Raw genomic sequence first — 14,565 nt, 5'->3', positions numbered from 1 at the left:
AAATAAATGCTAAGGGTGCTGCACAAATTAGGAGGCACCAAAAATGTGTATCTTAAAAATAAGGAGAGAGGACAACTTAAAATGGTACACTGTAAAATGATTGTAGTAAAAAGGTTGCTGACTTAAACGTTGGGGTAATATCGTTGCGTAGAAATATCGTTGTGTTCATTATCATTGTGAGACAAAAACGTTGTGGGTAATATCATCGTAGATAATATATGATTCATATATTATCTACGATGGTTACACGGCCAGCTTTTAAAATAAACATAGAATATCTCTATGCATTCTATAAATATCTAGAGAGCTCAACTGAACAACTTCATCGGTAGATGAAATAAATAAAATTATAACTTATAACTAAGGGTGATAATTTTGGTAAGAATAGAAAAGCGTGCGAGGAGAAAAGAAGAATTACTTATGGCATCATTGATTAAATAATATACATCTTCTTCTATCAATCATGAACGTTATCATTCCCGCCTTTATTATTCAATATTAATATAATAATATTAGATGGGGATAGTCGATAGAGAACTGAATAAAATGCAAAAAATAACGTCGCCTTCTGTCTGGATATCTGAAAATGGAGGCCTAGGAATTTGGAAAATACTTACCGGATGAAAAACAGATGGTTTGTCGGATTTGTCGATATAAATGTGCCTTTAGTCCCCTGTCTAGAATTACACACCACTCAATATCCTCATCTCATAACAAGATTCATCTATAAAATCAAGTTAATGATGAATACATCAAGTCAGACTTTAACTTTGATCTCACAAAGATGCTTATTACATGTAATATACCCTTATCCATTGCTAATCATCTACGTTCGAAAAGTTTATGGAGAAAATACACGGGTAAACCTATCCCTTCCCAAGGAACCATCATTAAATTAATGGAGGATGTTGGTACTGATGTCATTTATAGAAATACATATAAAAATATTTTGAGTCATCCACACCAAATGACGATCAAGTTATCAGTAAAAAGTACAAAGTATTTACTAATTTCGAAATGAAACTCTGAATTTTGTACTATCTAACAGTAAGTATTCAATTTTTTTTAAATCTAACCATAAAATATGATTCTATTTTAGCTAAACATATCAAGAATTATGATACACAACTCAGTAAAGGGCAAAAACAACTGCTTAAATGGTCACAACAATGGGGGTAGTAGCTTTGGATGGTTTGCAACTAGTTTGTCTGAGACTACTTACTTCGCTTTAAGACTTGGGTATGATAATTAGGTTTTCCAATATTACATAGTCAATAAATATTACTTTTTTATCACTTAAGGCTTAGCTATGGTTGATGGGCTCCAAGAAATGGTGTTCAGAAAACTCATAAAAGGCAAAAACAACTGTTTAAATGGGCACAACAACGAGGGTAGTTACATTGGGTGTTGCATTATAATTAACAATTGTGTATATCCTTCATGATAATAGTATGTTGTTATATAAGCATACCTAAATAACGGGGGGAAATCTTTTTTGATGCTCTTAATAGGGAGTAATATCGCCGGACATTACTACATAATTAGCTTTTGCTCTAAATCTTTACGATGAATGTATTTCTAACATTTTTTTATTAATATATTTATTGTCTAATTTTATGATTTTGACATTTACTTTATTATTAATAATTAGTTAGATCTCATCGGTAGAGATATATATATCCTGTGCACAATTGTATATAGCAACTTTCACATGAAGAAGAGGGGTGATTATCTTTTTGATTAAACTCCACGTCTCGCTTGTGTATTGCAACCTAAAGTTATGACATATTTAACTGAATTCCGATGTTAGAACAAGAAAAAATTATCTGGATCAATCTATTATTTCAATATTCTGTATTTATAATTTATTATTATTAATAGTTATATGATTTTAATTGTTTAATTTTGTATATTTAACTTAAATGTTTAATGGTTTATTTTTTAGTATGTAGATTATATTTAATTAAAGCCTTCTTTTTAAACTTTGAGCTTTAAATATATTTCAAATACTCTACTTTGTCGTTTCATTAGCTATTATTCTGAGAATAAGGTTCATAATGAATTACAATTTCATGGAGTGTGACGTTTTCAAATCTACTGTAACAGATAAAAAACGTCGAAGTCAATTATACGTAGTATATCTTCATCAAACATTTTGCTAATAAATACATTCGTTATACCCTCAAAAATCATAATAAAGCAGGCAGATGATAATCACATCAGTATTTTAAACAATGATACCATATGTCTTTTTTCCCCCCTCCTCCTTGCACGCGTTTTTCTCTACAATATTATCAACTATACTTATAACTAAGGGTGATAATTTTGGTAAGAATACAAAAGCGTGCGAGGAGAAAAGAAGAATTACTTATGGCATCATTGATTAAATAATATACATCCTCTTCTATCAATCATGAACGTTATCATTCCCGCCTTTATTATTCAATATTAATATAATATGAGATGGTGATAGTCGATAAAGAACTGAATAAAATCCCCAAAATGACGTCGCCTTCTGTCTGGATTTATGAAAATGGAGGCCCAGGAATTTGGAAAATACTTACCGGATGAGAAACAGATGGTTTGTCGGATTTGTCGATATAAATGTGCCTTTAGTCCCCTGTCTAGAATTACACACCACTCATTATCCTCATCTCATAACAAGAGTATGGATATTCATCTATAAAATCAATTTGACGATGAATACATCAAGTCAGACTTTAACTTTGATCTCACAAAGATGCTTATTGCATGTAATATAACCTTATCCATTGCTAATCATCTACGTTCAAAAAATTTATGGAGAAATACAAGGGTAAACATATTGGTTCCCGAGGAACCATCATTAAATTAATGGAGGATGTTGGTACTGATGACATATATAGAAATACATATAAAAATGTTTTGAGTCATCCACACCAAATGACGATCAAGTTATCAGTAAAAGTATTTACGAATATCGAAATGGAACTCTGAATTTTGTACTATCTCACAGTAAGTATTCAATTTTTTTTTAAATCTAACCATAAAATATGATTCTATTTTAGCTAAACATATCAAGAATTATGATACACAACTCAGTAAAGGGCAAAAACAACTGCTTAAATGGTCACAACAATGGGGTAGTAGCTTTGGATGGTTTGCAACTAGTTTGTCTGAGACTACTTACTTCGCTTTAAGACTTGGGTATGATAATTAGGTTTTCCAATATTACATAGTATATAAATATTACTTTTTTATCACTAAAGGCTTAGCTATGGTTGATGGGCTCCAAGAAATGGTGTTCAGAAAACTCATAAAAGGCAAAAACAACTGTTTAAATGGTCACAACAACGAGGGTAGTTACATTGGGTGTTGCATTATAATTAACAATTGTGTATATCTATCATGATAATAGTATGTTGTTATATAAGCATACCTAAATAACGGGGGAAATCTTTTTGATGCTCTTAATAGGGAGTAATATCGCCGGACATTACTACATAATTAGCTTTTGCTCTAAATCTTTACGATGAATTTATTTATAAAAATTTTTTATTAGTATATTTATTGTCTAATTTTATGATTTTGACATTTACTTTATTATTAATAATTAGTTAGATCTCATCGGTAGAGATATATCTATCCTGTGCACAATTGTATATAGCAACTTCCACACGAAGAAGAGGGGTGATTATCTTTTTGATTAAACTCCACGTCTCGCTTGTGTATTGCAACCTAAAGTTATGACATATTTAACTGAATTCCGATGTCAGAACAAGAAAATATTATTTGGATCAATCTATTATTTCAATATTATGTACTTATAATTTATTATTATTAATAGTTATATGATTTTAATTGTTTAATTTTGTATATTTAACTTAAATGTTTAATGGATTATTTTTAGTATGTAGATTATATTTAATTAAAGCCTTCTTTTTTAAACTTTGAGCTTCAAATATATTTCAAATACTCTACTTTGTCGTTTCATTAGCTATTATTCTGAGAATAAGGTTCATAATGAATTACAATTTCATGGAGTGTGACGTTTTCAAAATCTACTGTAACGGATAAAAAACGTCGAAGTCAACTATACGTAGTATATCTTCATTAAACATTTTGCTAATAAATACATTCGTTATACCCTCAAAAATCATAATAAAGCAGGCAGATGATAATCACATCAGTATTTTAAACAATGATACCATATGTCTTTTTCCCCCCTCCTCCTTGCACGCGTTTTTCTCTACAATATTATCAACTATGCTTATAACTAAGTAGAGATGGTATTTGTCTGAAAGCGCGAGGAGAATGCGGAAACGAGACATTTACTGAATTAACCCATTAACACCTAGGCTAATGAAATTGACATCAAATTTTTCTTTTACTTAAATATACGCCCAATTTTTTTCAGACAATTCACAATTATAATTGCAGAAATATTGCCATGTAGAAAAATCTACACTTCGGCAATATAGGGTAAAAAAGAAGAAAATATTAATATAGTTGTTTCTTTTATACTCCTAGTAATTACAATGATGAAAACTTTATTTGACATATTTTTTTTTAATAAGCTAAAAATACAAAAACCGAATTTTATTTGGTAATATTAGAATATATAGTGTATAAAGTTGTGTAGTAACATTCAAAATATTTTGGATGGAGACCCACATCACATTTTTTGCATATAAAAGTCATTACATTTCCTATGTAGCTTTACCTGGTCACAGGGTCATATCAAATGGTATTTCCCATCAAATTTAGCCACTTCTGACAGCTAAGAAAATTACTTTCGGCCCTGTGTACTTGATTATCCTACAGATGTACAACAATGAAGAGATAAGTCTTGAATAAACTCGTAGTGTGTTAGTGGGGTTCCTTTTGTCTTCATTTGCTGGTAAACATTGTTTACAAAAGCCAATAACATATATGTAAATATTGGGTACCACTATTTTTTTTTGACGTATCTATCTGTACTCTATACGTATTATTAGCCTGGTCCATAATGCCAACATATCCTATATCTGGCTATTATATTGTTGAAAACCAGCAAGCTGTTGAATTTGTTGATACTTTTTGTCGTTTCGGCTTAGTTCACTTGAGAATAGTGGAATCAAAATTTGTAGCATTACTGACTTCTTTGTTGTCTTTCCATTTTATAAGCAATCATTCCATGGTATACAGATCCTCGTGGCTAATTTTTCATCACGTTCTTCTCTGAGATAGGGTATTTTCCCGTTAGATTGTTTCTACTAGTTCCTGATGCAAGATACCCTCGGATCTTCAATTCTTCCATCAGAAATACTCATAAAATAGTTACCAAAAAAACAACTTATTTATAGAAAATGAATGCATACTTCAGAATATAATTTATAAATAACTTGAGAATAAAATAGCCTATAACGCCAAAATGTAGAAACTTCTACATAAAAAGTTTGGAGGAATCCTATGTATAATTTGTATAAATATTAAATAGCATTATTGCAGGGAAAATATTATAATTATATTTATATTCACATATATTTATTTTATTCTGCATTTTGAAATCAATCCACGCCAAAGATAGCGGAAAATTCTTCTTTTAGAGGGCGATATTAATACACCTATGGGCCATGAGTCATGGCCCATGACTTATTAAATAAATTATTTAAAATAATAAACAAAAATGAAGAAAGAGCACACGCATCAACCGTTTTTCCTTTACTAATAACTATACTTAGTTTTTTCTGTACACAGATCCCTTTCTTTACTTATAAGTAAGTCAAATGGCATAATGTTTTCATTAATATTAAGGAAAATTGTAAACTATTAGATGTCAAAAAGGAAATAACCAATAAAAAGACATAAGTGTTATTGTGTATCAAAATTTTATCTTACTCTAAAATGTATTATTACATCTTTAAGAAATCTTATTCCCGTATTGTAGATACAAATTAACTATTACAATCGAATTAATGAGATGTTCTTCTCTAATTATCCTACTTTTATCGTCCCAATCGATCAAAAAAAAAAAAAAAAAAGTACAGATTTAACCATTTTTAAAGACTTATAGTATTATCACTTATTACTTTGATTTAATTCAAATATCACTGTGTTTCATTTGCATCAAGTAGTATTCTTTTTTATTCTTAAGACATTTGATCGAATTTATTCAAGATTCATAGGAAATTAGTCCATTTTATTTAGTAAAAATATTAACTTTGAGCAACTAATATTATGTTGTCCCTTTCAATTATGATACAATTTATAACGTCAGTGAAAATGCACTATCATTAATATGTAGTAACTATTCTCTATTTAAATAATAATTAACAGTTGGCAACACAAAAAATACAAAAGGTAATCTACCATAATTTTTTCAAATTTTTTCTCTCCCTTTTTACGGTCGAGGTTGAGAGTAAATAAAAAACCTAGTTTATTAATTTATTCATGAATAGCCCGTTTTCACTGGCGTCATAAATTGCATTATAAATACTCAAGGGACTATATATATATATAAAGGTGAGGCAAGGAAGACTAGAAATCAAGGATGACTCTACAATAAATTAAGAACGTCCTTGCTTGGTTGAGGCAACAAGGATCTTCTAAGGCAGTCTGGTTGGCGTAGCTGACGCAGTGACGTCACTGTTAGAGGATCCTAAATTCTGCATTTCCTCAGAAAAATTTGATGCTCCAGTGTTTTTAGATCTCAGTCAGCAAGAGCCAATTAATATTAAGAATCCCAAGATTTGTGATTTGTCAAATATACTAGAAAATGAGCATGATGAGAATGCAATTGAATCATAGGAAACTTTAGAAGATTTTGGACTTCTTGAGCCCAAAAAATTAATTACAGAAGAATCCTCTCAAGTTTCCTATGATTGTTCAGATCAGGGTCTAGCTTATATTGCAGGATTTTTGGCAAAAAAAAAAAATTAAAGACCTTTATCCAAATCTAAGGAAAAGACATGTCACGGATTTTATGAAAAAATGTCTTGCCCTTGGATTAAATTGGTCTCTAAGGAAAGCCTTGCGATCCCCTTGTTTGAGTTTTTGAAATTTTGTCATTGTTTGGAACAACATTTCAAAGTTTTTCATTGTAACCATAAATACGCAATTGATAAAAACCCTAACGTATTTGAAAGACTGCATAATCCTATAATTGAATTATATCCTGACTGGCCAAATGAAATCACCATATCCTTCTTGAAAACAAGGACAAGAATTAAGGTAAATAACCTTAATAAAAAGATCAAACTGAAGAACGCAGTTGCTAATCTGAGAAAATGTTGACGGATTGGTCAATTCACAAATTAATATTTATTATTCATGTATGTATGTAAAAAAATCTGTATGTAATAATTTTTACTTATTGATATTCTTTTATTCACCAGTCTTATATTATGTAATAAAATGGCAAATTAGAAAATATACATAAAACATATTAATATAAGCTTACATACAGATAGTTCATTATTATTATTAATATATACTCTATGCAAATTAATGTTAGTCCTTATAAATAATTAGTTCTGAAATTGATTTTATTATTCCGTAAAGTATCAAGTAAGGATATCAAGTTTCTTAACAATCGGAATAAGTATAGTTTTATAGATATTAATATTAATATAAGTTAAATATTTTTGTTTTTTTATACTTTTTGGTATGGTCCTAAGTTTATCATTGAGTACTATAAATGAATTTTAATTATATTTGTTTAATTCATTCACTTAATCTGTGTTGCCTTACAATGAATTATGTTTGGATTTTAAAATTATTACTTTACAATTATATAGGACAGAGGGCTATGTGTATCAACAGTGACGTCATTAAATTTACCTTCGTCTCCAGCTTGATAATGAATAAAACACAAGCGTAGAATTTCCTTGCTGCCTCCCCTTTATATATACTAAAGGCACCTTGATTATAATTAAAAGAGACCCCCTTTTGGAGTATAAATTGGTATTTTTGCTACATAAAATGGACAAATTTCCAATAAATCTTGATGAAAAGTCATCAACTGGCTTTATAAAGAAAAAAAGACATCATTTGTATGGAATACTTGATACCAATAATAAATAAATCAAAGTAATATGTATGTAGAAAAATGGCTTGTACAACTTTTCATTTATTTTAGATCGATTAGAGATGGTAAAAGTAAGATAATTAGAGGAAAATATTTAATTATTTTCATTGTAATATTTAATTTTTGTCCACAACACGGTCAATAAGATTGTATAACAATGTCATAACATATTTTTAATACATTTTAGGGTCAGATATATAATAAAACTAGCAATAAAGCTAGGGATACAATTTTGACAGACAGTAAAGTTTAAGTACTTTAATTTTTTGGTCCCATGTTTGACTATGTTCCTTAATATTAATCAAAATAAGTTTTCATTATTATAATACTTTGTTTTTTAGGCCCCCAAAATTGCCGATATCGACAATTCAACGACATAAATTACATAATAGCAGAAGGGAACAACCTCTTGGGGGTCAAAGTTGATATTTTTACTACAAAAAATGGACAAATTTCCAATAAATCTTGATAAAACGCCATTAAATGGCTTTAAGAAGAAAAAAAAAAGACTTCACACCTACATAGACTAGTTGATAATTAATGACAAACTATGACTTCTAAATATTGAACCTGAACAAGGATATAATATTTACACAACTTCAGAATACATATATTCAAAAAAAAAAAAATCAAATTCGAAAAGTTTATTTTTACTTTAACATTCTACGAGGTATTGTCCAATTCTCTAGGTGTTCGATATAAATAATTAATCAAAAATAACTGAGGTACCAAAGAGCCTAGGACAACAATATTCACAGCCACAAAAATCTATCAATTTTGATCGTGAGCTCCAATAAACTCTCTGTTTATTATTTAACAACATTGTGCACGAGACGTCAATAAATTATTATATTTAAGGCAGTAATTTAAGGGACGCGCGTATGATCGGCAAAAAACTCGTCTATTCCGAACGAATGCCGAAAATACAGCTGTACAAATAACAAGAAAATTATGTTGGCCAATTTAATGGGTCATTATTAATTACTAAAGCAGAGCAATCCGTCCTCTATGATGATGATGCTCAACTATAAATGATACTTTAATCCTGTGATATAAAATATAATTTATTAAATATCTTGTAAGATAATTATTCTCAGAATATGAATCAACCACTAGCTACAGTATTTTTGATTGAAATAGTAAGTTATATAGAGGTTTCATATTACCCCTATGTTAATTACTTTTTTTGTATAATATAAAGTGTAAGGGCTATAATAAAATTGGGTGACAAAAAAATGTGAATAGGCTAGATATTATAAAGGGTGGTTGGCAAGCATGTTCTCTTCTGTCACTTCTCTAATAATATATATATAGTATTAACATTAAGATATTAGTAGAACTGAACGAATCATCAAGTTTCCCCATGGGTCGTGGAGGAGGAATAAGTGCCACGGCACGATTGAGACAGGATTATATTCGACTTAAAAAGGATCCTTTGCCCTACATCGTTGCAGAGCCCCTTCCTTCAAATCTTTTAGAGTGGCATTACGTGGTTACAGGGCCCGAAAATTCTCCGTATCAAGGTCTCTCGTTTTTTTATTTTTTTATTGTCTGATGTGTTTAATGAATTATCCTTACTGTTTTGTAGGAGGGCTGTATCATGGCAAGCTCGTCTTTCCAATAGAGTTCCCTTTCAAACCCCCATCAATCTACATGATTACGCCCAATGGAAGGTTCATAACCCAACAAAGGCTTTGTCTCAGTATATCTGACTTTCATCCAGATATGTGGAATCCCTCATGGTAAATCTTTCATTATCCAACTGATCGGACGATTAATAAATAGCATTAGTCATGTTTTGACAGTGTTATGTACATTTATATAACTAAGGATATCAATCATTTCATGTGTTCATTTCTGTTTTTAGGACTCTTGGTTCCATATTGAATGGGCTTCTAAGCTTTATGCTTGAGTCTAGTCCTACAACTGGAAGCATTGAGACCCCTGTTGCAACAAAAAGAAACGTAATTTTTATGGAAAAAACAATGAAAAATTTATAGATTAATTACCGATTGTATATTTCAGTATGCCTACAATTCCTTGGAATTTAACCTGTCCAACAAAACTTTTGTCAAATTATTCCCTGACTTAGTTGATCACTCAAAAAATGAATTGAAAAAACGGATGGATTCTGCTTCATCTAATCCAAACCCATTGGAATCATGCATTAAAACATCGAGTCAAAGCCAAGAATCCTTTTTTGATAGTATTCTAACTCACTTTATTGCCATTGGGTGCTTTGCTGCGTTTGCATTAATTGTTAAACACGTTTTACAAACCATTTCTTCTTCAGATGGGTCATGATGGCCTTGCAATAGTTATGATATCTACAATTTATTTATGTTTTTGAATCTTTTTTTTTTTTTTTTGGGTTCAAACCAAATTCGTTGAAAATGAAAAATGAAAAAAAAAAAAAAAGATTAGAATAAAATTACTTTTATATTTATATCAGATTAAACTAATTGTAATCTATCTTAGAGTTTTTGTCAATTAATCATTTTTTTATTATTTTATTCTAGTCAATCTACTGTAGGGTGTTTTTGAATTTTGTTTACTACATATTTTCCTATGATTGTAGATTGTTTTAGCAGGGTTGGTGCGGAGCAGATCCATAATTCCATGTTTTTAATTCTTCTTCCAAATAAGTTGTTCTTGAAAGCAATGTATATAAATCTTATATGAAATGAGAGATTAGTTCAAATATAACTATTTTGACAGTTTGATACTTCCTTCTTAATACTAAACTTCCTACTATAATTATCATTAACTTTGTTTGTAGTATTAGTACATTAATTTGCATTTAATACTTAAAATTTGAAAACCCAACAATTTGTATTCTCTAATACATGTTTAAACAATTATTTACTACTACACTTTGTCAGGTATAAATTTAAAACCCGACGAGGAAGACCGAACTCATAATAGTACATATATTTAATATAAATATTTTTTTTTTTTGATGATGTGAGTATTAATATATCAAATATGTAATTATTTCATCTAATTTCCATTATACTTGTTATTCTTAATAATATATCTAAATGACCCAATCTTAAAAAATCTTATATTTTATTAAATTATGCGTTGATGGTAATTGGTTAATAAAAAACGTAGTCGAATAATTAGGGTATTTTCTTTTTTTTAAATCTGAGACAAAAGAAACGGTAACCTCCCATACCCATGTAGTCCTTATAATACTTAATAACCTACAAGTAGATATATGTAGTGTTTGTTGTGCCAAACCTTAAAGTGAGGACTACAGTCCCGTCCAGTCTAGTTCAGTCCTAAAAACTTATAAAAGTTGCTCACTCAATTTGATTTATTCTCAGTTCTAGTGCGGTCAGAAAGATCTGTCCTAGGATTGATAGGACCGGCTCTAAGACTGAACTGGACCGAATAAATAAGGACTGATACAACACTAGAGATATGATAGAAGTGCGTATGGACAGTAGTTTATCACCATTTCCCATATTTATTCAAAGATGAGGTTCCTCCTTCTGGTTCAATAACTATCAGTTATCAATTCAACTAAGAGTGAATTTTGCTGTTATGTCTAATAAAGCAGGGGAACTGCAAATCATGGAGCCCTTTAAATGATAAATAACAAGAAGCATAATACTTTTTTTGCACATAAGCCAAAGACTAAAAAATATCATTTTTGACTAATTATAATAGGTCTTAAAATGACCAACTTTGAACCGAAAATTCTCTTTTTTAGATTGAAATTGTCTGGAGCCTGCCAAAAATGAATCCAGAAACCCCAAACATTGCCAAAGTTAGTTTTTAATTATCCCCAGCGAAAAAATGTATATGCACAGAATTTAAAAAAATATTTCAACTTGAAAATAGGACAGTCTACTGGACACGTATCGAATTAAGTCACAAATCACAAATAATTTATAGAAAATTTTGGCTTAACATTTGAATTAAAGAAACATTTGCTAGTATTTTGAGAAAAAAATTTTAAATGAGTTTTGAATAAATAAATTAGGTGTAAGCGAATTGCAAGTAGTTCACAAAATTAAGAATTATCAAAAATTAAAGTGCCAAGAATCATAATTTAATTTTGGACAAATTTATTTAGAGACTTGAATGACCTTTTTTGCATGCCTTCTCATGTGAAAGGATTCGACTCACTGATATCAAATCCTTCGAGGAGTCTCCAGTACTTCAAAAATTCGGTAAGACTAGTCATCAAATTAGCGCTTCAAAACCTCTCTTATACCTCGTTATATTCTTACATTACAGATTTTTTACGCAAAAATTATTAACAAAGATGCTAAATAGCTACAACTAAAGTAATTGTATTTAATTAATATTGATTTAAAGAAGTTTAATATTACGTTTGGTATCCCCCTCACCGTATTTCAAGGCATTAAGTTACATGCAAAAATCAGCTATGACTTATTAATTTTTTATATATATATTTGAACTTTGGAAATTCATTAATCTAACGTTTCGCGTCATATGAATTGCATATACATTAGACTGTACTGTAATGAGAAAAGTTTGGAATTTGGTATTGCAGGATTTTTTCCCTTTAACAAGAAAATAACCTTTAACCGTCCAAAAAAAGGTCCTTCATGGACGCGTCTTGATTTGAAAATCTGTAAAATATTGAAAAAAAGGATTTTTTTCCACGTTTTTCCTTTAAAATTATCGAGTTGAATCGAGATACATAATTTTTATCAAATACAGTATTTTTGAATCGAAGTATGTTTTTAAAAATTTCAGCAAAACATTGCTCAAATTTGCTTCACGTATTTTAGTCCAAAAAATGGCACAAGTAAATAAATATACACCTTTTGTACCGTGCATTACGCGCATATTTTGATGTTTTTCTTCATTTTTACTACTCAAATCTCATTTTTTGATACCAATTGTCTAATATATTATTACCGAATATACTTTCAGAGTTAATTTATGCAAAATAAAAAACACTATTATACCTATTTATCATTTTGGACTACAAAAACTGTCTTTTAAATTAATAAAATACGATATTTTATTTATTCTCCCTTCATTTGTTAGGTTCATTTTTCGAAAATAACATACTTTTATCTAATAATCTTCCAATCAAGAGCTATAGATGAATTGTTCTTTCTTCTTGCTTCTTTGTTTCATTAATAGATATTTCAATTTTTGTCTGATACAACAATCTCGTCTTTCTTACCCATAAACTTAAGATGATACTATCGTTACTTCTTTTACCGCTCCCAACTTATTGAATAATATGATATTTTAGAAATTTTAATCGGCGAAGAGAAAAAATGACAAAGTTAACTTTGAAGAATGGCTGCTATAATAAGAGACACAATTCTAAGTCGTGAACAACAACCGATTCTCGTCCAATATAGTATAATATTTTTCTATTTCATTTTTAGCTAAATGAAAATATACAATTAGCAGTTGATTTAGTATATTTACCTTTGGGAGAAATATGGACAGTATAAGAGCCTCTTGGTGCAAATGTTAATGTGAGATGTTCTTTTTTTCCTTAAAAGAATATATTTGGTCACTATTATCAAGCAAAATGGTATAAGGGAGAGTGAGGATACATGTTACCAAAAATCAATTTTTTTTTAAACATTCATAAGTTTCATAATTTAAAAGATAATTCAACGCCTGGGCAACATGACATAGGTAGTTACCTAAGACGAATAATTTCAAAGTATTTTTGATGTAGTGCAATAATTAATAGCCATTTATTGGTGTTTTAGAAACTGACCAAAAGTAAGATACTTGATACACCAGGAGGAGACATGATGCAGTGTAGCAGTATACATGTTACAACAGGAGGAAACATATCATTTGTTATATTCAAGCATTTATTTTACTTTTCATTACAGTTTGTCATTATAAAGTAAATACTTATAATTACATACATATATATTATATATACTACGTGTATATATAATAAAAATGGGGGTAACAAGTATCCTCCATTGTGTTGGAATCAGAATAAATGATGTGAACTGAATATTGAAACTAATAATATATTACAACCATGTTAATTAATTGGACAACATACTAGACTATGACATTTAATAAAATTAAATTAAAATATCGTGTCTTTTATTATAAATATATCTCAACTAATACTTAACTAAAATGTTTACTTCTTGTGTCAAAAATTTCAATGTCGAAATTCTCAATAACTCTAAGCATTATGCAACCCGGGTTTTATGTTCATTTGATAATCAAAGGGATACATTCAATTCTATAAGAGCAGGAGGGTAAGACAACTTTATATTTTAAAGTTATTGGCAGTGTAACATGTCTCCTCCGTAACAAGTAACCTCACTCTCACCTACTGTTATATTCAGTCTGTAATCAAAAAAGAGACATTCAATCAGCTGATTTGAATCAAATGCTAACTCTTGACCTTTTTCAATATATTTCAAAATTAATCTATAGTATTTTACTTTTTTGTGAGTAGAGTGATCACTGTAGACTAAATAAAACGTTTATAGTAATAGCAGGGGTAGTTTGTTTTCAAACACCATATTAAATAACCT

General features: G+C 29.4%; 1 protein-coding gene and 2 long non-coding RNA genes across 4 annotated transcripts; all 3 read left to right on the top strand.

Moving 5' to 3' along the window:
* Window positions 1–353: 353 nt before the first annotated feature.
* LOC139904819 (uncharacterized) lies at window positions 354–1,617 on the top strand. Its single transcript, XR_011779056.1, has 3 exons — window positions 354–1,047; window positions 1,100–1,239; window positions 1,302–1,617. It is a non-coding gene; the product is annotated as an uncharacterized lncRNA (long non-coding RNA).
* Window positions 1,618–2,022: 405 nt separating this feature from the next.
* On the top strand, window positions 2,023–3,892 carry LOC139904818 (uncharacterized). The gene is made up of 3 exons (XR_011779055.1): window positions 2,023–2,994; window positions 3,048–3,186; window positions 3,249–3,892. It is a non-coding gene; the product is annotated as an uncharacterized lncRNA (long non-coding RNA).
* A 5,412-nt stretch (window positions 3,893–9,304) lies between these two features.
* On the top strand, window positions 9,305–11,169 carry LOC121113808 (ubiquitin-conjugating enzyme E2 J2). Of its 2 annotated transcripts, XR_011779054.1 has the most exons (5): window positions 9,317–9,570; window positions 9,636–9,789; window positions 9,915–10,011; window positions 10,073–10,710; window positions 11,017–11,169. XR_011779054.1 is itself a non-coding variant. In XM_040707674.2 (4 exons), the coding sequence occupies exons 1-4, from the start codon at window positions 9,411–9,413 to the stop codon at window positions 10,349–10,351; spliced, it is 690 nt and encodes a 229-aa protein (XP_040563608.1). In that variant the 5' UTR covers window positions 9,305–9,410; the 3' UTR covers window positions 10,352–11,169. The 2 variants fall into 2 exon arrangements, 1 of the variants encoding a protein (XP_040563608.1); XM_040707674.2 differs by having other exon boundaries at window positions 9,305–9,570; window positions 10,073–11,169.
* Window positions 11,170–14,565: the final 3,396 nt, after the last annotated feature.

This window comes from Lepeophtheirus salmonis, chromosome 2, assembly GCF_016086655.4.
Source record: "Lepeophtheirus salmonis chromosome 2, UVic_Lsal_1.4, whole genome shotgun sequence".
Classification (NCBI taxonomy): Eukaryota; Metazoa; Arthropoda; class Copepoda; order Siphonostomatoida; family Caligidae; genus Lepeophtheirus; species Lepeophtheirus salmonis.
The sequence above is the reverse complement of the archived record's forward strand: the minus strand, read 5'-3'. Positions and strand labels throughout refer to the sequence as shown.